We start from the raw sequence: 27,268 nt of genomic DNA on the forward strand, positions 1-27,268 counted from the left end.
CTCCAAAATGCCCTGTGGAAGAGGTCTGGGCTTGCCCGGGCCCTTGGAGGCCTGGTATGGTCAGCATCGCCGCCAGTGGCCAAGAGGCCTTTGGGATGTTCTCTCATTCTGAAAGAATTCCCCCCACTTGGTGGGTCTCGGTGGTGTCTGTCTCTCGGTTTTGGAAGGCTCTGCAGCTCCCTCTCTCTCTCTTCTCCCCCCACCCCCCTTTGATCTCCTCCGAGTGTTTGCCCAGTCGATCAACCCAGACAGGGTTAGCGTCTGAGGTCAGTCGCTTTTCCATTCCAAACTCCCAGCCCATCGGTGAGAGGGGAGGAGATTCCGGTTACACCCCCCTCCTTGCCTCTCTTTTTCTGCTCACCCCAGACACACACCCGGGAGAGCTGCTTTATAACTCTGTTCCTCCCTGACCCAGGAACTTAATTTCCCTGTTGATGTGCTCGCACTCTCTTTCTCTCTCCCCAAGGTTGTTCACCAAGCCATCTTCCTTCCCTAGAGAAATTTCTTCCCCTTAGCCTCTGGCCTGCTGGCTCCAAAAGATCCAGCACTTTGCCATTTGCCCCTGGGCCTGGATTTTATTATTTTTATTTAAGAAAAGAAACTGGAAGAGAAGGCATTGAGTGAAGAGAAGAAGAGGAGGATCAGGAGGGCGTACCCCACAACTGGATGAAGTTCGAGGGAAGAGACTGGGAGCCCCACTTGCTGGTGAAACATGGACCTTTCCCTCTGGACGGCTGCGCTTTAAGTGATGCTGATTTTTGGAAGGCCTCGTGTCTGGCTGCTGGTGGCAGAAGGCAGAATGGACACTGGCTCGTCCAGGACAGGCGATAAAATGAGGAGTGTGTGCTGGGGGGTGTAAGAGCGGAGGGGAGGGAAAAAAGAAGAGCTTTCTTTGGTTTCTAGTTATTTCCTCCTCCTCCCTTCCCTTCACCTTCCTCTCCCCACTCTCTTTCTCTCCCCCCCCCCCAGCCGCAGCCTCCTTGCAAATGTGATTGTTTTGTCTATCACACAAGGCAAAAGTGGAAGACTCTTCCTGGGTTTTGGGGGTGGGGGAACACACACAAAAAAAGGAAGGAGGCGCAGCAGTGGCTGGCAGGAGCTTGGTGGCGCGGCTGGATGCCTTTTTGGACTTTCCTCGGGAAGGGCTCGAAGCGAGAGGGCGGCCAGCGACGGCTCGGAGGAGAGCAGCACCTTCGCGACCCCATGCTGCCTTCACTCATCCTGTCTCTGCTGTCTCTCCTGGCAGAAGGGGCCAGCCTGCAGCCAATCAGGATGAGCCACCTAGGGGTGTGCCCCAACCAGCTGAACCCCAACCTGTGGGTGGATGCGCAGAGCACCTGCGAGAGGGAGTGCCAGGCCGATCAGGTGAGTCGGGGACGCTGTAGGTGAGCTCGCTCGCTCTCTCGCCCATCCGCTTTGCGAGAGCTTCGGCGCGCAGTTCCGGGCCTAACCAGCAGTGGGTGGTGCTGTGCTCCCCTCGGGTGAAATGCCCTTCTATGGCAAAAGAGTAATAGCTCAGCCCGGGAGGTCGCATCGCTCAAGGGTTTGTCACCGAGGGAGGCTTAGGAAGGTGCCTCATCTGAAAAGCGCAGGAGTGGCTCCCCTGCATTCGGGATCTCTAGGGATTCAACCTGGGACCACCTGCATGCAAAGCAGATGCTCTGTCCTTGAGCCACAGCCCTTCCCTGGTTTGTAGGCAGAAGGTCTGAGGGTCAGCGCCTGGCGTTTCCAGTTAAAACAGTCCCCGATAGGCATCGTTCATTCTCAACTCTGCTGAGACCACTGCCAGTCAGAGTGGACAGTGCTGTCCTAGACTGACCAATGACCTGATACAGCATCAGGCAGCTTTATATGCTCAATAAACTTTATGGTGCAGCTGAGAATCTGGCTTCCCTCGAGTTTTTTCGTTTTTGTTTTTTAAGACCTTCTGTTAAGAGGTCTGGAAAGAACCCTTATCTGAGACACAGGAGGGTCTTGATAGACCCAGTGGTCTGACTCAGAATTCAGCAGCTTCCTATGTTCCTTCTCTCTGCCACCAAGGGCAAAGGGACGGTGCCTGCATTTACTCAGCACTCTGTACGTGCTCAAAGGATCTATTTTATTTGCTTCTCTGGATGCTTCAGAGATGCTGCAGATTGTTAGGCTAATAAGCCTACATCATTTTAGGATTATTTTTCCATTTCTTTTCAGAATCTACACACCTTCCCTCTTTTGCATAAAACTCAAAACATCAATGTGCCTATGTATAAAAGTTGCAGCTGTAATCAATTTTCCCTCCATTTGTTTTGGGGTTTTGTGTGTGTGTGTGTTTTGCGCACCTTCTCTCACGCGCAATTCCCAGATGCAGGATGTCTGTTAGTCTAGATGGGTCACAGAAATAGGGGTGTCTAATCAAGTCATTGGGGCAAGTAGTACCCCCTCTTCACCTAACGATATGTTGTGCCCGTGGAGCAGTACAGGGTGGCTGACTCCTGAAGTGGTGACAGGTTTTTGGGTGCCAGTTAAGGATGGCAGAATGGGAGAGAGAAACAGTTTTGACCCATGGGGCACAATCAACCACGGAACTCTTATGTGCAATGAAACTCGTAGGAGCTTTGGATGAGCGCAAATGATATTTGCACAAGAAAACTCGCTAGTGCTAATCCTTCATGGCTCAGTAACAGGGCACATATTTGCACACCAGAGAACTCTGGTTCAGTTCTCCAGCATCTTCAAGTTGGGCTGGGAAATTATCCTGTATGGGAGCCAGCTTTAGACAAAGCTGAGCTAGATTGACCCATGGTCTGAGTAAGGCAGCTTTTGGTGTACCTCCAAGAAGGAGATCATATCTTGGGTCATCCTTGAGCAAATGCTGCATTTCCAAGGGGGGTGGGCAGTGGAGGAGCCAATGCTCGTGAATGTCTGCATGAATACATTCCAGTTTGGGAAACTGTAACATTTTGCTCAGCCTTAGGACTAAGCCGAAAGGCTGGTTCACACTGTCCCCTTTCCTCCTCCATGTGAACAGCCAGGATCATGGGAACTTCTGCACCTTATCTGTATGCAGCCTGCAGTGTACGTGGGTGCCTGCGTGCATGATAGTAGGTATATGCATAGCTCAGAATGAGCCAGGTGGCTCAAGGAGAAAAGGAAGTTGCTTTGTAAACCACACAGTCCAAGGGCAGTATCTAACGGTACTCCATCAAGTGTGGAAGTTGCTACAGTGTGCCTCATTCCCACACTCCTGAGACATGTGGAAGAAGCCAACATTGTGGCTCTTTCTCACACTTGCATTGCCCCAGGACAGGTGGCGCTGGCGTGGCAAGTAGACATGTCACTGGTGTTGTTAGTACAGCACAGGTGGGCATAGTGCCAATGCCCCTTGGGACTGGTGGGGTGGAGAGCAGAGAGGCGAATGGTAGGTGGAGTGCGAGCCAATGACAGGCAGTGCCAAATAATTCTCTCATGCACCCCACCCCATCCTCTGCTCTGCTGAGTTTTACAAGGGCAATGCTGAGACTCAGGAAGCTGATAGGCAGAACGACCCCCTAGATTGGTTCTAAGTAAGAGGAACAGTGGAAAAGGGCCAGCTGAGATGAGATAAGATAGCCAATATCTTAAGGGCTGTCACATGGAAGATGGAGCAAGCCTGTTTTGTCCTGCCCTGGAGGGAGATGAACAAATGGCTTCAAGTTACAAGGAAGGAGATTTCGACTAAACATCAGGAAGAACTTTCTGACAGTAAGAGCAGTTTGATAGTGGAGTGGACTCTCCTTCCTCTGAGGTTTTTAAGTGGAAGTTAGATGGCCATTTGTCATGGATGCTTTTGTTGAGATTCTTGCATTGCAGGGGGTTGGACTAGATGACCCTCAGGGTCCCTTCCAACTCTACAATTATCTGATTCAAAGAAGGCAGGCAAGTTGGGTGGGCAGACATAGGTTGGTGAGGCAGTTCCCTGTTCACCCTAATGGAGCAGTACCCATTCATGCTAATGGTGCAGTCGCCACTGATAGATGGGAATGGTAATTGCTGCTGAGGGAGTGGAAGCCCCTAAATAATAATAATAATAATAATAATAATAATAATAATTATTATTATTATTATTATTTATACCCCGCCCATCTGGCTGAGTTTCTCCATTTAAATATTAAAAACTTCCCTGAACAGGGCTGCCTTCAGATGTCTTTTAAAAATAGGGTATCCCATGCATCGTCATCATTTTCATTATTACATTTGAAACCATTAAGGAGCTCAAGGCAGCACACATGCTTTCTGGCTCCCCCCCCCCCCTTTATCCTCACAACAATCCTGTGAGGGAGACTAGACTGAAAAAGAGAGAGAGAGAGAGAGAGAGAGAGAGAGAGAGAGAGAGAGAGAGAGAGAGAGACTCAATGGTCACCCAGTCAGCTGAGTGAGGATTTGAACCCGCATCTCCCCACTCCTAATATGACACAGTATAAACCATCACATAGGAAACAACACACAATATGTTTCCATGTAGGAAAGTCTTTATTGTGTGAAGTGGTCCTTCCTTCCTGGGGAGGTGCAAGCGGTTGCTAGGAAACCAGAATAGGATCCTCCCTGACTCTGGCTTTAACACCCACCCTCAAATACTTGGTTAAGCCCCATCCTCTGCTTTTGCCATCCATCTCTCTTATCAGTCCCCCGCATAACTGGAAATTTATATATTTGCATATGTGATGGCAACTGGAGGAGGAGAAAGAGAGGACAGAGGGTGAAGAAAGAGCTGTGAGTGGAGGGAGGACTCTCTTCCCCACCTTTGGACCTCCTGGGAAACTCAGCAAACCTGCTGTACCTGGAACTGGGTGTGGAGAGTACAATTGAATGGGACACAGTTGTGGGTAGCCAGAGAAGGTGCCACCCACCTGCCTACAGAAAGCAAGTCTAGAGTGAGAGACTAGGGTGATGTCTGCTGTTTCCAGGAACTCTTCTCCCTGTAATACTTTTGTGGATGTTCTGAGAGTTTGTTTGGACCTCGGGTGAGAACCTGGAGGCTGAGAGGGAGGGCGTGTCAGAAGGAAAATGAACTGATACTGATTTTTAAAATATATTAGTAACTTTCTATTAATTTTTATATGCAGCTGTTTATTTTTTGTAATATTTTGATTAAGTTGTCTGTTGTTGCTTCAGTTTTCTATAAACTGCTTAGAAATATTTTTAATATATTAAGCAGTATAGAAATCAATCAATCAGCTTTGTCAAATCGTGGCTGTGCTACCTTGCTTTTGTCTGGGAAAGTTGAAAAATTCTTTCCAATTAATCTCTCCCTTCCTCTCACTCCCTTGTGTGAGAGACCATCCAAAAAATATTTTTTGCTCAAAGTGGTAAACTGGTTCCCCCATCCCCACCCCAGTCAGGGTCAATTTCAGTCAAGCAACTTCATACGTGATAAGGAAGCAGCAATGCCACCCCTCCCCCTCCCCCCCCCAGGTGAGAGCACAAGTACCTCAGAGGTAAAATTGTACCTCACAGCTTAGAGCATGGTTGGGGCTTGTGGTCCTCCAAACGTTGTTGAACGACACCTCCCGTCAGCCCAGCATGACCAACATGACCAATGGTCTGGGATGATGGGAGATGGATTCTGACAACACCTTGAGGGCCACAGGTTCCCCAGGCCAAAGCCAGATCTAGGGGAACTGGTTCAGTTGCACTGGGTGCAGATGCCGCAACTATGAAATGCAACAGGAGGCAAAGGGGCAGATTTTAGCGTTGCACAAGGCACCACTGAAATTTGAGGTTCCAAGGTCCTCCACTGACCAGGCCTGGTTAAGGGAACTGAAGGGTTAATGGAGCCAGAGCCAACTGAATTAAACTACAAGCAGAGCCACTAATTCTGGTTTTGTCCCCATCTTCCTCCTCCTCCTCCTCCTCCCCCTCCTCCCTGTTAAGTTCTACAGTGACAACACTGAGACTCAGGAAGGAAGAGGAAGATGGCAGGCAGGACAGCTCCCAGGACTGGTTGCAGTAAGAATGCAGGCAGGTGGCTGCAGGCAAGCTCAGCTTGATGGGCCACATTCACCCTTATGGACCAGGCTGCGCTGTAGATGTGTGTATTAGAGGCAGGTTGCTTGACAGAAGCATATAGGAAGACTTTGGGATGCTGCTTCTGCTAGGTCACAACCCAGAGGAGGCCCGTAGGCCCCATCTGCACTATGTGCTTAAATCAGTATCACTGATTTTTAAACATGACTTTTAAACAGTCATGGCTGTTTAAGGTGGTTATGCTGCTGCTGTAATTGCACTGAGGAGATGGGGCCTTACACAGACAGCTATGTATTTAGACACAGGGGCAGAGCGCAGGTGAAGCGGCCTGCTACCGGGGCATCCATTTTGTTCTCCCTCACACATTAGTTGATTCACGAGGTTAAAAAAAGGAAAAGGCCCTTTCCGCAAAAGCTGGGAGTTCACCAGGAGATGCTTCTCCTGTCTGAGCCTCTCCTGAGCTCTCTCTGTCTCCCTTTTTTGCTTCAATGGGATGCCAGAGGGAGGTGCTGACAGCCCTAGACAGGCCATGCTGCCTCATCCGGAGATGAGTGGCATTCTCTGGACCACAGACTTCCCTTCCTTCGAGCCAAATGATTCATCCCTGAACCTGCTCCAGTTCTCACTGAGGTGTTAAAAGGTTGGTGGGGGGTGGGAACTGAAGGGGCCTCCATATTCAAATTTTTTTAGTCCCCCTTGTGTGCGGAGGATTACTCCATCAAGGCCCTTTCCTTCCTTGCTTGTTTCAAGGGGTTTGTGGTTTAGGCCGCAATCCTAAAGTAAGATGAATGTCAGCTGAGGGGCCAATAGATGCTGCTTAACTGCTGCTCTGCCAACAGAGGGAGGCTCCCCCACAGAATGGCAATAATAATAATAATAATAATAATAATAATAATAATAATAATAATAATAATAATAATTTATTTATACCCCGCCCATCTGGCTGGGCTTCCCCAGCCACTCTGGGCGGCTTCCAAAAGAATATTAAAATACTATAATACATCAAACATTAAAAGCTTCCCGAAACAGGGCTGCCTTCAGATGTCTTCTAAAAGCCTGGTAACTTAACATCACTGGCACACCCACAGAAAACCCTCAGAAGCTGCCTTATACTGAATCAGGCCCATTGGTCCATTTAGCTCGGTAATCTCTACATTGGCTGGCAGCGGCTCTTCAGCCTTTCAGGCAAGGATCTCCCCCAGCAGCACTTGGGAGAGGCCAGAATTTGAACCTGGGACCTTCCGCATGCAAGGCAGATGTTGAGCTATGACTGAGCTACTATGGTCTTCCCGCAAAAGCAAAATAAGATGCCTTATATTGAATCCATCCAGCTCAGTTCTGTTGACACTGACTGGCAGCCGCTCTCCAGGGGTTCCAGGCAGGGGACATTCCCAGTCCTAACCTGGAGGTGCTGGGGATCGAACCTGGGACCTTCTACAGGGGTGGATGTGTCCGTGGTAGTGTGTAGATGTGTGGAAACAGGGCACTTTGGGGGGCAAATGAGAATCAGCAAGACCTCTTTGCTGCCCTTCGTGTTACCCCAAAGGGGCCCTCAAGTATGCCAGTCCTGCAGCCGGTGTAACTAATTCCCTCCCATTCACCACAACTTGAACGAGAGAAGCAGAATGTGGGGGTTAAGAAAAATCATGGCCACAATTTAGAGAAGGAAAAGGCTCCGCAACACCACTCTGGCTGCAGTGAGCCAGCAAGGTTTTGGAAACCACCACAGAAGTGTCCCCTCAGCCAGTGGCGTAGCGTGGGGGGTGCAGGGGGGGCCGGCCGCACCGGGCGCAACATCTGGGGGTTAGGGTTAGGGGGCGCAAATCCACGGGTTAGGGGGCGCAAATTACTTGCCTTGCCCCAGGTGCTGACAACCCACGCTACGCCACTGCCCTCAGCACCAGCATAGAATTAATTTATTTGCCCAGGTTTCTCCTGACCCATGAAATTGGGCCCTGGTTTACGTGTATGAAGCCCCTGAATCTGTTTTATTTGCTTTTTATGTTTGTTTTATTGATTTTAAGCTGTATGTTAATTGTTGTTTTTTGTTAGTAGTAGTAATAATAATAATAATTTATTATTTGTATTTTTCCCACCCGAGGGCAAAGCCTCATAAGGCTACAGTACCCCGCCCATCTGGCTGGGTTTCCCCAGCCACTCTGGGCAGCTTCCAACAAAGATTAAAAATACATTAAAATTAGGCTGTTTTAATGGGAGCTGATTTCATTTTGCACTTAGTGTGCACTCACTGCTTATATATATATATATAGAGAGAGAGAGAGAGAGAGAGAGAGAGAGAGAGAGAGAGAGAGGGAATGAGAATAAAGGCTTCCATAGTAAAAGTAAGATACAAAACCACACATAACTGATTAATAAGAAGCCAGCCAAACCACCACCAGTCAAACCAGCCCCCAAATACAAAAATCCAGCTAAAACTCACCAGCTGTCCAATAATAGGATTGCTCTGCCAAATAGTAGCAGGGTTTTTTGTTGTTAAACTTCTGGTTGTGAACTATTTTTTAATGTGATTTAATTGTTATAGGAGATGCCATTTCTTGCATATTTTGTTATTTCCGTGGAGTGGGAACTGCCTTGAGAATGGCTGCAGTTCCGTAATAGAGCATCTGCTTTGCATGCAGAAGGTCTCAGATTCAGTCCCTGGCAGGGCTGGGATAGTTCCTTGTCTGAAATCCTTGTCTGAACTAGTTGGGCTGAAGTTGGACTCCAGTATAAGGCAGCTTCCTATATGCATATTTATTTATTGAATTTGAATTCATACCCCACCTTCCTCCCTAAGGAGCCCTTGGTGGCAAACAGTTACACAACTTAAAAACAAAGCAGAAACATTCTTAAAATGTTAAATCTTACAATTGAAAACATTCTAAAAGCAATAGCAGTTAAAAGCATACTTCCATCCAGCTATCATATTATTGTAAAGTTGGAAGGAATCACGAGGGTTATCTAGTCCAACCCCCTGCAATGCAGGAATCTTTTGCCCAACGTGGGGCTCAAACCCACAACCCTGAGATTAGAGTCTCATGCTCTGCCAATTTAGCTATTTTATCTCAGGATTACCAGGGACAGTATTCTTCATCTACCAGATATGCTTGTGTGAACAGGTGTGTTTTAAAATTCTTCCCAAAAGTTAATGGGTGGAGACAGGCTCACCTCACAACAGAGGGCATTCCACAACTGGGGAACCACCACCGAAAAGGCCCTGTCACACCTAGTTTGGTGGAAAAAACGATGCCGATTCACTCAAATCTAAAAGTTCTGTTCCTCCTCTACAGGACTGCGAAGGCTTTGAGAAATGCTGCACCAACGTCTGTGGCCTGCGGAGCTGTGTGGCAGCCCGCTACGCGGACGGAAGCCTCTCCTCGCTGGAGCTGGTGCAAGAGGCCACATGCGAGAGCTTTGTGTGCACGCAACAGGGCTCGGACTGTGACATCTGGGACGGGCAGCCCGTCTGCAAGTGCAAGGACAGGTGCGAGAAGGAACCCAACTTCACCTGCGCCTCCGACGGACTCACCTACTACAACAAGTGCTACATGGATGCCGAGGCCTGCATCCGGGGCATCAGCCTGGCTGTGGTGCCGTGCAAGTACATTTTCACCTGGCCCAACACCAGCCCGGTGCCGATGGAGACCACGGCTCACCCAACGCCCGGCGCAGGCACCGAGCTGCCCATACCGCCGGCCCTCTACAACAACCCCTTCCACCAGTTGGTCTACGTGGGGGGCACGGTCAGCTTTCACTGCGATGTGAGTGGGCGGCCGCGTCCTGACATCACGTGGGAGAAGCAGAGCGACCACCAGGAAAACTTCATCATGCGGCCCGACCAGATGTATGGCAATGTGGTCGTGACCAACATCGGCCAGCTGGTCATCTACAACGCCCAGCCGGAGGACGCCGGGATCTACACTTGCACGGCCAGGAACTCCGCCGGCCTCCTGCGGGCGGACTTCCCGCTGTCTGTTGTCAAGAGAGAGCACTCCAGAGGGGAGCCGAAGGCATCCAGCCCTCCTCAGCTCCCGCCCGGCGAGTGCCTGAAGGAGCCTGACAAGCAGGAATGCGAGGCCTACCAAGTCCGCTGGCATTTTGACTCCAAGAGAGGCTTGTGCACCACTTTCCGCTATGGTGGTTGTGGGGCTAACCAGAATCACTTCGACACCTACGCAGAGTGCCAACTGGCCTGTGTCAATAACGCCGTCAACCTCTGCACTCTCCCCATCGTGCAGGGCCCCTGTAAGAACTGGGAGCCCCGCTGGGCCTACAACCACCTGATGAAGCAGTGCCACTCCTTCATCTACGGCGGCTGCGAGGGCAACGAGAACAACTTCGACGGCAAGGAGAGCTGTGAGGACGTCTGTCCTTTCCCCAAGACGCTGCAGTGCAAAGCCTGCCGTCTGAAGAGCAAGATGGTGCCCAGCCTCTGCCGCAGCGACTTCGCCATTGTGGGACGGCTGATGGAGATCATCGAGGACCAGGATTCTGGCATTGCCCGCTTTGCCCTGGATGACATCCTCAAGGACGAGAAGATGGGCCTCAAATTCTTCAACATCAAGTACCTGGAGGTGACCTTGACAGATATGGACTGGAACTGCCCCTGCCCCAACATGACCACCGAGGACGGGCCCCTCATCATCATGGGCGAGGTGCAGGAAGGCATGGCGGTCCTCGACCCCAACAGCTACGTCCGGGCCGCCAATGATAAGCGGGTCAAGAAGATCCATGAACTGCTGGAGAAGAAGACGTGCGAACTTCTCAACCGCTTCCAGGACTAGCATGGGCAGCAGTGACAGCTGCTGCTTGTCTGTGGCAGAGAAGGGAAGGCAGACGAAGGCTTTCCCCAAGAGACTCTGCTCTCCTTTTCTTGTGCTGTGCTGCAGCTATGCAAGGACTGGGTTGGAGACTGGCAGGACAAATCTGGCGCTCCTGGAAAGCCCATGAGCCTCCAAGTGGGTCCAGAGTGCAGAGGGGCGAATCCTTATTCCATGCCACCTCCACGGACCTGCCTCTCATTTTTAGATGTTTTCAGTTATTATCACTACTGTTTCAATGAGCTCCATTATTGCTTGTAACTACCTATTGTCTGTTTTTGTGTGTGAGAGAGAGCTGTAATTTATCTGCGCCTGTGACATCCCTCCAGCCCAGCCTATGTGGAATTAATAATAATAATAACGAAAAGGAAATCCTGTGTTCCTTCTACACTGGAGGTTATTCTCTACCAGCCCCTTTCTTTCCTGTTGTAAAAGCAAATTCTGCTTTTAGCCCAGCGTTACTAGCGAAGAAGGTCGTGAGGACTAGCCTCCCATCAAATGGCAAAGGGGAGGGGGAGAAACAGGCTTACTGTAGCCGGATGCGGGTGGGGAGCAGAGTTTGCAAAATGTGAGAGGGACCTTCCTAAGGAAGGAAGAACAATTGCTAAAGGAGAAACAGAAAGTGACAACCACCTGTCCCAAATGTGGCTGGATGAGGAAATTAGATCCTCTTTGGCATTGATTTGAAGTGCTCATGTGGCTATTCCACTTTTGGACTTGTTCTTAAGGCAGGGATGGGGAAAGTGCCCTCCGCATGGCTCGGGATGGTGGATGTTGTAGTTCAGCAACATCAAAGAACTGAAGGATCCCCAGCCTGTCTTAAAGCAATATTGTCGGTCTACAGCAGTGCTGGCCAAAGCAGAATCGCCTCCCCGTCACAAGCAATCCTATGTAGAGCCACACTTATTTGGACAATCAGTTTGGGGTTATTTAGCTGTGTGCAGCAATGGACAGAAAAACAACCACTTAAAGTCTGCAAGAAGCCTTTTTTAGTTCTACTCTGGGAGGGAAAATGCTTCTGATGACTGCCTGATGCTGGAAGCTCAAGAGTGGAGCGTGCTCTTGCTCTCAGGTCCTGTTTGAGTCTCCCTGCCTGGGCAACTCTCAGAACAGAATACTGGACTAGGTGGGTCATTTGCCTGATCCAGTAGGCTCTTATATTCAGAGATGGATTCTGGATCAAATTTTATCTTCTCAGGTTACATATTGCAAGGTTTACTCCTTTGTTATGTAAGCTGCTTTGAACATTATTATAACAGAAAAGTGGGGGTACAAAGATTTAATCTAAACTTTGGCTTTGCTTATCATCAACCTAGACTACATAGGAGAGTAAAGCTCTGGTACTTCAATCGAGTACAGTAAATGAATACATTTCTCACAAAGCAATACCCAAGCAATATATTTATTTGCACTCAAATGCAGTAGCGTCCACACAGCACTACATCCACACAGATCTCCCCGGCAAAGTTCTTCCTGCTTGCTATTCCCACAAGCTCAGCCCTTAGCTATACATTGTTGCTGCTCTAGTGGCTGATCACCACTAGAGGGAGCTATTACTTCATACAGATTTTTTTAAAGATGTGCTGGAGTGATTTGCTACCTCTTGAGGAACACTTGGAACAGGCAAAGGGGGGGGGGAATTACTCAGCTGAAGACTTGTTAAAGCTGCTAGACTGTAAGCTAACCTACAGATGCAGGTGGGTATGTTGTTATTGGGGTGGTAGCGTTTTCAGAATACAGGAGTGGAATTACATTATTGAATACCCAGTATTTTAACAACTTTCTTGTAAAGAGTCTGTAAAGAATACTAGTCATCAAATCCTTCTTTCCCATCTAGCTCTGCACGATAGCCTTCAGTTACTTGGGGAAGTGTCATTCTGAGCTTTCCTTCCTCCCATATTCCGTAATATTTTCTACTCCGAAATCCCCTCTTAACCCAAAAGTCACAGTTACAGGGTCAAAGGACATTAAGGTCTCCATCAAAGAAGGCCTGAAAAGAAAGCCTTCACTGAAGCAGGCGAAAGGTAATAATCATGCACAAGAGACAAAGGTGTTTTGAGATGGGTACATGGATGCCCATGTCTAACCCACAACTTCGAAACCAGCAGCGAATACCAAAATCGAAGCCTGAACGGGCTAGTTGGGGGACCCGCAGGCCCTCCAGATGTGCCTGGGCTCAGTTCCCTCCATCCCTGCCTCCTCCCCTGGCCATGCTGCCTGGGGGCTGATGGGAATTGGGAGTCCAAGCACATCTGGGAGGACTGCAGCTCCTCCATCCCTGTGCTGGCTCAACACTGGCCAGAAACCTTTGGGCAAAGCTCCATTCTCTGTAAAGGCTTTTCTCTCCTGATGCAGATTTTCATACAGGACATCATTCCCATCTCACCAAGAGCTATTTTCACCCAGGAGCCGAAGAAGCTACTAGAAACCTGGTGGGCTTGAGCACGACAGACACAGAGCAAATTTGGCGACGGCAGGCGACACTTTGACCGTCCTTGGTGGTCCCTTCTCCTTGGCAGAGAAAGTGGATGGGCTGGCTTAGTGTTTGCGGAAAACAAGACACTTGTTGTTTGCAGGCATGTCGACCTGGAAGCAGAAAATCTTGAGGTTACTTGAGACACTTGGCAGCCACATTATACGGACGCAGGCACACAGTTCAACCAAAGACACCACTAGGCCTCTTCAGGTGTCTCCCCCTCCAAGCCAGATTCTCATTGCAGGGGGTGGGGAGAGTGAGGGGCACATTCCCTAGAGCCTCTTCCTCCCTTGTACGACTTTCTCCTCTCCTGCAGCTCTCCACATGTTGGGGGCTGCAGTTCTGCACTGGCAAACCTGCCCTGCTCCTGTAGGCAATGACAATAATTCGGTGGTAGGGCATCTACCTGGCATGCAGAAGGTCCCACACTCAATCCCTGGCATCTCTGGGCAGCCCTGGCACAGAACCCTTTCTGACATTCTGGAGAAGCACTCAAGCGCAGGCAATACAGAACGGGATGTACTAATGGTTTGACTCCATATAAGGCAGTTTCTTAGGCTCTCCATGCAACTCAGAACCCTGGAGGGCCAGGAACCTAAATTGCTTGGAGAGCCCAGCATGTGTGGGGAACCTCTGGAAGAGGCGGTTGTAGGGTGGTGGAACCATTACAATGATACTGGGTGCCACAGTGCAGGGGTGCCACAACAATGCTAAAGAATGGAAGGTGGGGACGTCAAATTTTTGTGCTGCACTGGAATTTAAGAGCCCAAAGTCTGCAACCCCCTTTAGCCATCCAGCTGTTGACGAACTATACAACTCCCACCACCCCTGGCCGTTGGCCATGCTTGCCGGGGCTGATGGGAGTTGTAGTTCAGTAACATCTGGAGGGCCAAAGGTTCCTCACACCTGACCCACAAGAATGTCTAACACACTCTGCTTCAGAACAAGACAAGAAGAGCCCTGCTGGATCAGACCAAAGGCCCACCCAGCCCTGCATTCTCACCATGTCGAACCAGAAGACTGCCAGGAGAACCTCAGCTACACACTCCCTCCAGCTGCTGTTCCCAGCAACTGATTCCCAGTGGAGGGAGAACACAGCCACGGTGTTCTCATAGTGAAGGCACTCGCCAAGAGACAAATTTGCTCCTCCCAAATCAATTTGCAACACGTATTTCCCCCTCCCTCACCCACAGATATCCTGCTGCCGTTCGCGGGGGTGTGCTACTCCACACCTGGCCAACAACACTTCAGTGGTGGGAGAAACCAGCTGGGGAACCCCAAAGGCACTCCCAGGGGAAGAAGGCTCAGAGCCAGGGGGTTGGTGGTGGGATGACAAAGAGTGGTCAGAGGCAGAAGAAGGAGCAAACTGGGAGGAGGTGTGGGAAGATGAAGGGGCAACAGGGTTTGGTGAGCAGGAAGAGGCTGTGGCAGAGAGCAGTCCAGAAGAGGAGACTGGAGAGGAGAGGGACTAAGAAGCAGAGATGAGTCAGGCTGGTGAAGAAGTCAGGGTGTCACCTGCTCCTACTGCGACCAGATCCCCTCCCCACTGGTCTCCCAATTGCTTGGGAAGGACCATGGGGAGGAGGAGATTTAGAGAGCTGTGGAAGGCAGGGACCTTCAGTTATTGCAACTGCCTCATTAGGGCAATATCTGCTGGGAAGAGTTGCTGTGATTATTACGCCTAGCCTCCGAAGCAGAACTTGCTTCCTTGAATAAAGAATTAACTTTACTGATGTCGTGTGACTTATGCTCCTGACACCCATCCCTGACAGGTGCCCATCTTCCCAGATCCTTGAGCCACGCTAGCCAGAGCTAATAGGAGCCAAACAACAGTAGTGGGGCAGCACACTCCCCCTTCCCCCAAACCTATTTTTAGGTTCCTATGACACCTACCATCCTCTCCAACCACATCCTATTGATCTCAGCAAGCTGCTGCAGCAAAGCCGTGTCCCGGAGGCCCCAGGCTGGATTTCTGTGGTTGGGAGTGGAGGGGAGAAGAAAGAGAGAGAATGAAGTCTATCACTGTATTCAAGAGGTGCTTCCATACAGAGAGCAACACTGCTGCCTCCACATGAGGGTTTCCTACCTAAACATTAGGAAGAACTTCCTGACAGTAAGAGCTGTTCGACAGTGGAATTTGCTGCCAAGGAGTGTGGTGGAGTCTCCTACTTTGGAGGTCTTTAAGCAGAGGCTTGACAACCATATGTCAGGAGTGCTCTGATGGTGTTTCCTGCTTGGCAGGGGGTTGGACTCGATGGCCCTTGTGGTCTCTTCCAACTCTATGATTCTATGATTCTATGATTCTACCCACCCATGTCAGAATCCTGCTTGAGGTGATGCCTACAATGGCTTAACAATCACTCCCTCTTCCCAGGGAATTCTGGGAATTGTAGCTCTGTGTGTGTGGCTAACGATGGCCTGAATTGAGCCATGTCTGTGCCTTATATGCCAAGCAGTGTTATACCGCTTTAGCAGTCATGACTTCCCCAAGTGTGGCCAGGAGACCCCGATTTCCCTCACACAGCTACAGTTGTCAAGAATCCCTCTTCCCCGGGAACTCTGGGAACTGTAGTTCTGTGAGGGGAATGGGGGCCTCCTAACAATGCTCAATGAACTACAATCTTGAGGATGCTTAGTGGCAAGCCATGACTGTTTAAAGTGGTATAAGAATGCTTTGAATGGATGGTGCAGATGTCAACCAAGTAAAACTCAGGAGTAGAGCCACACTACTCTTCCTTATTTTATATACTGCTCAATCAAAAATAAATAAATCTCTAAGCCATTTGCATTTGTTGTTGTTTAGTCATTTAGTCGTGTCCGACTCTTTGTGACCCCATGGACCAGAGCACGCCAGGCACTTCTGTCTTGCACTGCCTCCCGCAGTTTGGTCAAACTCATGCTGGTAGCTTCATTTATACCATTTGCATAAAATGGTATAAAATAAACATTTAAAAATAGCAAAGATAACCCCAAAACCCAGAGACTTGAGAAACAGTAGACATAAATAAAACCACCCAAATATACATAAAAAACCAACAGATCTTTGAACCTGATAAAATTACGTGTCTGGCTAGACTTGCTAAAACAAAAACAGAAAGGGGTTGTTGTTGGGTTTTTTTACCAAGCATCAGCCATAGTGCTTAATATCAGCAGGCAGGGAGTTCCTAATGATACCTACTGCCATGCTGAAAGTGAAGATTCCTTGCAGTTGCAGAACGAACATTATGCAGGACTTTTGAAAGTGCCTTTTCTACAGATGGAAACAGCTGAAAGGGCACAGTAGTTCCAAAGCTGCTGAGGGCTTTATATGCTACGAGTAACTCCTTTGATTTGGCCTAGCTCCTCCTTACCTCTGCCTCAAGTAGCAATCAAAGTCCACGTTGCTCTGTGGGTAGATGCAGCCATTCACAGCATAAGGCTTGGTGTGGAATCAGGCAGGGGAAAAACACACCAAACAGTTTAAGACAAAGTGGTATCAAACAATCAATATTTTTTTTAAAAAAATGTTGTTTTATTAAAAAATCAAATAATGTGTGCCACCCCTTAACTCAGAACTGGCGGGGGGGGGGGGAATCTAAAAATTGAGACAGCTAAGTTCCTCTTAATGAAGCTTTCAGAAATTATGGAGGGCTTAGATTACAGAAAGCTTAAAAAAAAACAAAAAACAGCAACCATCAGCCCTGTTACCTCAAAGTTGCCAGTGTGAGAAAATGCACCTTGGATTTTCTGCAGAGCCAAGGCTTGCCACAAGGGGGGGGGACACGGCCTACTGTTGGCAACGAATGCGACCAACTTCCAAACCCCCCCCAAACCCGACACCAAAGCAAAACATTGCATACACAGAAACACTAGGCTGTTGCAAAGGATAAACCTGAAGCCCTCAAGAGGTGGTTAATGCAGCTGCCCTCAATCTTAGCCAGAGTGACCAATGCCAAGGATGTTGGGAGTTGTGGTCCAGTTACATCTGGAGTGACACAGGTTCTGCACCACCACCAGAGGCCCAAGAACGGCAGCTTTGCGTTCTGGTTACTTTAGAGCAGCCTTCCCTGAGCTGGTGCCATTCAGATGTTTCAGCCTACAATTTATACTCCAAAACATCTGGAGGTTGCCAGCTTGAGGGAAGGCTGTTCTAAGGAGACACAACATAAAGGAGTTCAGGGTCCTTGTACCATCACGCCTAGGGTCAAAACTACATGTGGCATTAAAAGCATCTTTGGGGAAAAGAATAATCAACGGTTTTTTAAGAGAAGTAAATATAATTTCTCCCACTCCTCTTTAAGTCATGAGAAAAATCCTTCCTCTGCTGCTACTTGCAAATGGAAGGACATTTCCCAGTGCATTATCTGTATGTACCGTATTTTTCGCTCTATAGGACGCACCTTGTTTTAGAGGGGGAGAACAACAAGAAGAAAAATCTCCCCCTCTCTGCTCAGCGCCCCTGCAGAGAAGCGGCAGGAGAAATGGAGCCCCTTCCATTTCTCCTCCCGCTTGGCTGAAGGGGCGCTGAGCAGCTCTCCCTCTCTGCTGAAGCCAGGAGAGTCTTGCTCTCCTGGCTTCAGCAAAAGGAACCTGAAGCCTGACTAGCACAGCAGGAACTCGTGCTGTGCTCCGCAGGCTTCAGGCGGCTATCCCTGAAGCCTCCAGAGCGAGAGGGGTCAATGCGCACCGACCCCTCTCGCTCTCCAGGCTTCAGCAAAAGCAACGCGAAGCCTCCAGAGCGCGGAGGGAGCACTCCCTCTGCGTTTTGGAGGCTTCACGTTGCTATCGCTGAAGCCAAGGAGCCTGCATTCGCTTTACAGGACGCAGACACATTTCCCCTCAATTTTTGGAGGGGGAAAAGTGCGTCCTATAGAGTGAAAAATATGGTATGTATGTAGCCAAATTCATGCAACAGAGGGAGAATTTAGCAAGTTGGGAGGAACTGCAAGTTTTGCACAATGTTTTTTGTTTTCTTTAACTGCTGGCTGGAGCTGACGGGAGTTGTAGTCCAAAATATCTAGAGGCCACCTACTTGACAAAGGCTGCTTCAGCAAAAGCAGCATCTAGATTACAAGGATCCTGACTGACAGCTTACCCCGTATGTGACCATCACCGCTTTAGGCTTTAACAGCTTTCCTGCTCCTCTGAACAAACCCTGTGGTTGTGGGCGGGGGGGGGGGGGCAGGGAATAATTAAACAAAATGCAAAGGAAATAGGTTAACAAGCACATTTGGAAAGAGCGGATTTCATGAGAATCACAAAGCGTTTGCAGGATATGTATAAATATTAGCAAGAAAGTGGCAACTGATCTTTCCAGTAGGATCTTTCCTGTGTATCTAAATTCTATTTCTTGCAGATTCCTTACGGAACAGTAAAAGAGCACAGTGTAAGTTTTGCAAAATTGTGGTTGGTTTCCAGAGCAAGAGGCTCCTTAGACTACCTCCTCTCCATAGATGCAGTTGGTCAACAATGGTGAGGGAAATGGACTCTACGTAGACTCAGGGGTGCTTCCTTTAAGCATGTGCAGAGTGCATTTCTCTCACTGTTGCATCAGTTTATTTGTAGGAATGTACGCAGGTCCTGCTTTCTGAACATTCAACGTGTGAAAATTCACTTATCCAAGCACAGTGAATTAGTACTCAAACCTTACTATACGCACCACAGATTCAGATATCGAAACAAAACCTTTATTTTTTATTTCCTTGTTTGCCTTTTACAGGTTGGCTGAGGAACAGAGGGAAGAAGGGAGGGAGAGTGATTGGACAAAATCAGAGAGCATGCTTTTTATATTTTTTGCTTTCGGGGGTCAAAATTCTGTGGTCAGGAACACATTACAAATTTCCCCACAGGAGTTGAATGGAAATGGAAATTTGGAAAAATGGAAATTATCAACTCATTATGCAAACACACTCATAACTAATAATATCTAGGGAATGCACTGTTTTCGGTAAGCAAGACTTGCGTGTACTTCTAACCTGCCAAATCATTGAAAAAGGTCTCATGGCAGTGTAATAATAAATTTGTTAAACCATAAAATTTCAAAATCATAAGATACAGGAGATATGACCAACACTGAATCAAATTAATTCTCTAAAATCACTTGGGAAAACAGAAGCATTTTCTGCAGGCAGCAAAATATCAGAATTGTTAGTGTTGGTCTGATTTCAAAGGGAATGGCATTCCAAAGGCCTGGTGCCACTATACTAAAAGCCTCAGCTGGCCATATGGTGCACCACTTGTAGGTGTATAAGCAACTGGGAGGAACACACTAGATTTCTGCTATTGGTGATGCCGGTTCCCTAAACAGCCCAGGAAAGGTTGTTAGCTAGAAGGACATTCAACCAAGAACCACAAGATGGCGCTTGCATTAGCTACACAGAGACCACTCAAGTCCAAAAGCAAGGAAAGTGTAACTGCCTTCATTGCAACTCACTGATGGGAAGCTGGAGAAGGCGCATCCAATCAGGGCAGCAGCAGAGACTAAAGGTTAAAGCCCCCGACTCAACCTTCTCCCAATCCAGCTCACTCTCCTCTCTTTGCAACGACTATTTGTTTTTGAAAAATCTTGAATGCCATAGCTGATCATTTGGGCTGCAAAAAGTCCAGGAGCTGGTAGGAACTCTTGGGTTGAAGATTAAGCAGAAATACAAAAACAAAAGTGGGAACTGATAGGACTAATACCCTGAACTCCACGGAACACACTCCCTGTTCCATTATTCCAATGAGCAAACTAAGGTTTGTCTCCTTCCTTCCGGTTTTTGTTTGGGCCTTTAACATGCAGCCTGCTGAAGAACCCAAACAAACCTGAAAGCTTGCTTTCTCTCACAGACCATTTGATAAAAAGGGATTACTCTACTGTTATTTTGGCTTTCATCCCCTCCCAAACGGATCATTTGAGCATATTCCGAGAATTTTCAAATCGACCATCTAAATCAGGGGTAGTCAACCTTTTTATACCTACGGCCCACCAACGCATCTTTCTTGATGGTAAAATTTCATTATCTCCCACCAGTGCTCGATGGAAGGAGGATTCAGCTGGTGCCGTAGAACCTCCTACTGCCCACCTAGAATCCTGAAACACCCACTAGTGGGCAGTAGGGACCAGGTTGACAATCCCTGGTCTAAATGGATGTTGCTTCATTTAAAAGCAGATTGTTAAAATCTTATTTTGGGGGGGGGGGGATTACGTGCCACCGTTCTTGGTGCTGTCTATGATTATATGAACAAGGCTTGGTAACATAAGTAACTAGAGACTACAAGGTTCTGCTGCTAGCACACAGCTAAACATGAATCTACTACTACTTATTAGTGCAACACACACTTAGTGACTTTAAAAGGAATTAAAAATCACTTTTTTCTTCCAGTTTATAAGCATTTCCTGACTTAATGGCCTGTTGTTGCTTACCAGTAGAAACCAGTTAAGGAGCTACTTAGGTATAATTTGGACCTACTGCCAGGAAGCTTCTAAGATATCCAATCAAAACAGTTAGTGTCATCTTTCCCCAACCTCCAGAATTGGATTTAGGGTTGTGCAGGCGGTTCACCTGTAGGGCATTGAGCCAAGGGGCCATAAAATTGAGAAGATCCATACTTGAGAAGATCCAATTGGCCCCTGCCAACCTGATACCTGCTTCCAAATGTTGCTGGACCACAACTCCCACCACCCCTGACCAGTGGCAATGCTGGATGGGGCTGATGGGAGTTGGAGTTCAGCAGCATTTGGAGAGCCAGGGTTGGGCTAGGTTCTTGGTCCAGCAAGCATTTGGCTCAGGTGGTGCCTGGCAGTCTGATTCTATTGGTGGGCGGGTTCAAAGGCAAAGGTGGGTGGAGTCATCAGTGTAAATTTTACCTTTGTACAGCTGACTACTTTTTTCATTCACACACCCCTTTCTCTCCCTTGATCAGGCAGGCAAAAGGCATTATCCAAATTACCCTGATAGAAATGGGCAGAAAAACGTTCCCCGTTCCCACTATATGCACTTACGTGGGAGTAAGAGGTGAAGACACTCCTTTTTACCTTCCGGTACCCTAGATGGATATTTTAGGGCCTTACCTTATTCCTGTGATTGTGTTTTAAACCTTTTAAATAAATTGCTTTCTTTTGCCACATATAACATTATAAACTTAAAAGAGATACAGAAATGAACAATGGCTTGCCTGTTTGGTGTCATATGGTCCACAACTTTAAAAAGAAAATGATACAGTGTGGACAAATGGTTATTGCAGAGACATAAATCCAATGCTACAAATAATATTATGATTCCATGGAAGCGCAATGGAGCAGTCGTTAATAAGTCCTGGGATGCAACCAAATTCACGTAAAATCATACTTTGCAAGAACTTTCCGGCCACAAGTTTGCCTTTTGACGTAAGTTAGGTATTATCACCCTGTAGCACCACATTTCAAACTGTTTTTAGCATGGTGTTTCTGTTGTTCTAACCCGCCCTGGCACCTTAGGGTGAAGGTTGGGTAAATAAATCAGAATAATATGAAGTCCCATTCAGCTAAGTGGGCTTGACTTCCCAGCAGACACAGTACAGGCTTTCACTGCCAAGCGGGCTGACAGGAGCGTGGCCTCACCTCCGTGCAGCTCATGTCCGAGATATGAATCATGTTGATGTTGACAATGAGGTCCAGAGAGTCCGGGCGCAAGCCGCCCCACGTCTCCCAGCTGCGCGATGCATCCAAGTAAATGGGTGGTTTGACATTCGGGAGGCGGTACGCCCTGATAAATTCAGAAATGCTAGAAAGAGAAGGAAGAGAGCCAGACTGCAGATGGGGCAAGGGTCAACGGTAGAGCCGGCACCAGCAGTTTGCTCTCAGTAGGGACAGGGGTGCCATCAGGGTGGGAGACTCTGGGGTACAAGTCCAGGCCCCTTCTCAGCAGGAGAGCCTCCAGGCAAAGCAGGGGTGGATGATCTCATGTATGAGATGCCTATTGCCATTTATAGAGGAGGCCTTGCACAAGTCCATTAACTGCACAGTCTGAATGTGGGAACACAGGAAGCAACTTTTGGTCCACCAAGCTCAGTATTTTCTACAAGGTTGGCAGCAGCTCTTTGGGGGTTTCATGCAGCCCTACCTGGAGATGCCGGGGACTGAACCTGGAGCCTTCTGCATGCAGGGCAAATAATCCTGCCACTGAGCTAAAGGCCCATTCCTAAAATGGCTTCATTGCACCAGTTGAAAGCATAAAGCAAATCCAGCTGATAAATGAAGTGCAAAGGAGGTTGGTTGTGTTACAAGCAAAGCTGCTGAAGAGTTCAGAAGAACCCTTCCAATTAATCAATTAAACCTGCATAAATTGTGCATAGGACGGAAATGACCCACAGGCTTCCTAAAAAAAGGAAAGAGCAGCCAACGTTGCCCTTAAAGAGGGTCTTCTCACAGACAGAACGCCTCTTCCCAGATCGCACTTGCCATCCACAGCTTTTATAAACACTTTTAAAATGAAAAGTACTCAGGCCTCTACCAAGGGCCACTGCGGGGCTGTCTCTCTCTCTCTCCCCCCCCCCTCCTGGAAACCTGTCCTCATCCATTGGCCAATTAAGCAGCAGCTGGCTTTCATCTCCTCTCCCTATCCTGTTTTCCTTTTATAGCATGTCTAGTAGAGTGTTAGCTTAATATATGAATGTGCTTAGGACATTTTAGGTGCCAATTGAAACTTTGCTTTCAGTGGAAAGAGCAAGTTGTGGGTTTTTTTGGGAGGGGGCTGTTTCTGGATCAGAACTGCAGTGGGAATAAAGTAGTAAGGCCCCTGTACCCATCAACCCATCCTGCTAGGAACCCAGTTCAGATCCTGTGACTATGATTTACTTTAATTAACAAAAAAAAATAATGCCAACCACTAAAGCAATTGCTAATTACACAAGTGATGTAATATTAAGGTAAAGGTAAAGGGACCCCTGACCATTAGGTTCAGTCGTGGCCGACTCTGGGGTTGCGGCGCTCATCTCGCTTTATTGGCCGAGGGAGCCGGTGTACAGCTTCCGGGTCATGTGGCCAGCATGACTAAGCTGCTTCTGGCGAACCAGAGCAGCGTACGGAAACGCCGTTTACCTTCCTGCTGGAGCGATACCTATTTATCTACTTGCACTTGATGTGCTTTCAAACTGCTAGGTTGGCAGGAGCAGGGACCGAGCAACGGGAGCTCACCCCGTCGCGGGGATTCAAACTGCCGACCTTCTGATCAGCAAGTCCTAAGCTCTGTGGTTTAACCCACAGCGCCACCCGCATCCCAATGTAATATTAAAGGTAAAGGTACCCCTGCCCGTACGGGCCAGTTGTGTCCGACTCTAGGGTTGCGTGCTCATCTCGCTCAAGAGGCCGGGAGCCGGCGCTGTCTGAAGACACTTCCGGGTCACGTGGCCAGCGTGACGCAGCTGCATCTGGCAAGCCAGCACCAGCGCCGCACACAGAAACGGCGTTTACCTTCCTGCTAGAAAGCGGTCCCTATTTATCTACTTGCACTTAGGGGTGCTTTCAAACTGCTAGGTGGGCAGGAGCTGGGACCGAACGACGGGAGCTCACCCCACCGCGGGGATTTGAACCTCCGGCCTTTCGATCAGCAAGTCCTAGGCTCTGTGGTTTAACCCACAGCGCCACCCGCGTCCCATGATGTAATATTAGTTTGGTACTAATTTCAAAGAATTATAGGCCTGACACTAAACTATGGTCTGCGCCATCCCCTAAACTAGGGGCTCTGACTTCAGCCATGCGTGGTATACTTTCCTCCCCAGCCCCACCTGCCCCAAGGATTCTTCTAATATGTTTCAGATTTGCAAAACCAGAATGAATACTGAGATTTGCTGAAGAGTTAACGTGTAACAGAGCAGTGCTCAGTGATCCTGTGTTTAGAGGCATAGGAGGTGCTTTGCTGGACGTGGTCAAGGTCCATTGAGACCAGCCTTCGTAGCAAGAATCAGAGCAACCAACTAACCATGAAGCTGGCCAATTATTATGGACAAGCTCACTTTCAAGTACAATTTAAGGGACACTTTTTAACTACTGCTTTACATTAATTTGCCCAACCTCAACTGTCACCAAGGAACAGCCATTCCACCAGGCTTTCGGATTTGTTTCCACCCCTGCTGGTAATTTTTAGAACAGCAGCTTCAAAAGCTGGAGCTTGAGTTTGCTTTTTTCCTCCTCCTTTCCCACTCTTTTTTCATTGCGTGTTATCTCTTTTTTAGTATCTGGTGGTTTTTTTTTGTAAACCTGAAGGGAAAAAAGAAAGAAACCTTCAAGATGCTCTTTCAGTAAAAGACCAGTTAAAGATGCTTAGAAGAAGAAGAAGAAAACAAGCAAACAAATACAGTAACGCTCACTACACGGCGTTGTCTTTAAAGGCAGCTCAAAAACACCATTTGGTACAGAACACAGCTGCCAGGGTGCTGGTAGGAGCTAGAGACCAGACTTATTATGCCAATCCTGTATCGCTTACATTGGGTGCCAGTTTGTTTCCAGGTTCGATTTTAAGGCACCTTTAATTTAAATCCCTTTAAATAAATACAAATGAAATATTTTATACTGACCGCAGCCCTAAAACCATTAATTTCCAGCATTAGTCTTACAGGTGGGCACAGGCTAATAGGAGATGTATTTCTTAACTATTGTCTATAATGCAGAGAAGATTCTGTACGTCCATTCTGCGGGGTGGGGGAGCGACAGAGAAAGCGAGAGACCGGAAAGCCATCGTGCCATCCTCTTATGGATGCAATAACTTCACCATGGGGTGGGGGGGTGGGGGGCTTATGATCCCTTTCCCCCTAACCAAGCCCACCTGCTGCCAATCTGCTGGTGGCATTGCGTGACGTCAGCTCATGGGCCGGGTAGTGGTGGCAGTGGGGCTCAGTCCCGCTGGGCACGGCTGCTTCGCCAGTGTGTTTCCTGCACGGAACTCACTGGCAGAGCAGACTCCCGCCCCCGCCAGCCAGCTGTGGAAAGTGGGTGGGAGGAGGAGCAGCACCCACCACCTACCAGCCACATGGCATAGTCCGTGCATTCAATGTATATGGTGCACATGAGGCCTGAAGCGCGTCAAGAACACGTTTCAGACGAGACCCAGGATGCAGGGTCTTCCTCGTGTCCAGACTGGACCGGCGGGGAATCCCGTGCAAGTCCACTCCGACGATCCATCCGACCAGCCTCCCAGGTCCGCCCCAGCAGCGAGGCTCCTACGCCTCGCCTTACCTCTCGATGCATTTCGGGTCCACATCCGAGGGCTGCCAAACCACGTTGGGCATCATTTGGGCAAAGTGGGCCGCGTGCTGCCCGGAGCCTGAAGCCACTTCCAGCACCTGGACTTGCGGCTGGCAGGGGCTCACGTAGTCCCGGAGGACCCTCAGGATAGGCTCCTTGTTCCTCTCCCCCGCCGCTGCTACGAACGCGGCACTCATCCTGCAAAAGAGGAGTGAGGGGGGCTTTGGAAGGGACTTGCCGCTTGCAGAGCAGAAGGAGAGCCGCAGGGCGCCTTGCAACAGTTTGGCTGCAGGATCCGCTTGGGCGCCCCTTGCAAGCAGCCTGCAAGGACTTTCCTGCTCGTCCTCTAGGTCTACCTTTAAGGAGGCTCGCACCCCCGCACCCAAGGATTGCAGGCTGGGAATTTTGTCCTCCGAGCTGCTGGGAGGGAGGGAGGGAAGGAGATCGAGGAAGTTAAATGAAGCCACAAAGCAAAAGACTACGATTCCCAGAATGCAGCGCGGGGGGAGCGTGGCTATTGGTTCCACTTCTGCCCCTCCTCCTGGTAGAGATGGTTTTGCAAGCGGGTGCTTGGAAAGTCCGGAAACCAGGTTTATGGAGGGATCGTGATTTTCAAACGATAGGAAGCGCGGGCTTCTTGAATGCGTGTTTGGACTTAGCAAATAAACCCTAGTAAGTGCCTGCGCTGCTGGTAAGTGCCTACTTCCTAGTAAGTGCCTGCGCTGCTGTAGCTAATTCATGCCTTACAGGTTCCTTTGAAATTTCGGCTGCAAAAAAGAAACGGGATATTTCAAGGTGCTAGTCCGCAGGGCTCTTTATTCCTTTTTGCTGCAGTAGCCGGTGAACTGGTGTACTCCTCTGAGACATTGTTGTTAATAATAAAAACAATTCGTATTATTATTATTATTATTAAGTTTTCTTGTGTTGAAAGACTTCATATTCACTGTCTAAATTATAATCCAACAACCCTGTAATATAGGTTTGTATTATCCTTTACAAATACTCTACAGAATTAAACTGTATTGGAAAACAGGTTATTCTGGATGTAATGAACGGGGGTGAGCCCTGAATACAGATACAGTAGCTTTTTCCCGTTCGTGTATACTCGAAAGTAATGCCCTTCTTCTGGGTTTAAGTGGGGGCTCTTCCCAGCTAAATATGCACGTAGAATTACAGCTTTAAACTCATGGAGCGGATATAGACGCAAAGCAGCCGCGTGACACAAAGGAGGAGAAGCGGGAAACTGTTATCACGAGTTTGTGCATGCAAATATTACATACGTATAGTGTTTGCGAAGTAAAACGAAACCAAAAATGAAAAAAATCCTGCGCCGCCCGGGAATCGAACCCGGGTCGCAAGAATGGGAATCTTGCATGATACCACTACACCAGCGGCGCGGTTAGGAAATTTGTGCTCTGGGGGTTCCTATCAAGCCGTAAGAGGGAGCCACCTATAGGTACGCAATGGTAAGCATCCTGTAATTTTCCCGTTAGTTTCGTGAAAAAATAACATGCTCCTGACTTTTCAGTGGTTTTTTTATTTTATACCAAAAAAAAAAGGGGCAAGTGACAAAATGTAACTTTTTTTCTGAGTTTGCAAACATTTAAAACTTACTTTGTTAATGTAGATAAAGTCTATCTTTATTAAACCCCATATTTTACAGGGGGGAGGACTGTGGATGGAAGTTATGTCAGACTTGTTGTTATACCCATTTTGCTGAAGGGACCATCCTGGAATGTATTAGTATTTTTATTAAAGATCTGTATCCCTTCCTTCCTCCCAAAGGAGCCCAGGGCAGCAAAACAATAC

General features: G+C 48.4%; 2 protein-coding genes across 3 annotated transcripts; one reads left to right on the top strand and one right to left on the bottom strand.

Moving 5' to 3' along the window:
• Window positions 1-323: 323 nt before the first annotated feature.
• Window positions 324-12,432, top strand: WFIKKN1 (WAP, follistatin/kazal, immunoglobulin, kunitz and netrin domain containing 1). The gene is made up of 2 exons (XM_081170983.1): window positions 324-1,365; window positions 9,273-12,432. The coding sequence occupies exons 1-2, from the start codon at window positions 1,117-1,119 to the stop codon at window positions 10,764-10,766; spliced, it is 1,743 nt and encodes a 580-aa protein (XP_081027109.1). The 5' UTR covers window positions 324-1,116; the 3' UTR covers window positions 10,767-12,432.
• On the bottom strand, window positions 12,189-25,919 carry METTL26 (methyltransferase like 26). Of its 2 annotated transcripts, XM_081170985.1 has the most exons (7): window positions 25,793-25,914; window positions 25,451-25,753; window positions 21,839-22,001; window positions 18,353-18,412; window positions 16,629-16,696; window positions 15,172-15,250; window positions 12,189-13,388 (listed from the first exon to the last, which is right to left on the bottom strand). In XM_081170985.1, exons 2-7 carry the CDS (start codon window positions 25,654-25,656, stop codon window positions 13,341-13,343), a joined length of 624 nt encoding a protein of 207 aa, XP_081027111.1. In that variant the 5' UTR covers window positions 25,657-25,753; window positions 25,793-25,914; the 3' UTR covers window positions 12,189-13,340. The 2 variants fall into 2 exon arrangements, with proteins under 2 accessions (XP_081027111.1, XP_081027110.1); XM_081170984.1 differs by having other exon boundaries at window positions 25,451-25,919.
• Between the last annotated feature and the right edge of the window lie 1,349 nt (window positions 25,920-27,268).

Source organism: Podarcis bocagei, assembly GCF_964188305.1.
Source record: "Podarcis bocagei genome assembly, chromosome: 14".
Taxonomy (NCBI): Eukaryota; Metazoa; Chordata; class Lepidosauria; order Squamata; family Lacertidae; genus Podarcis; species Podarcis bocagei.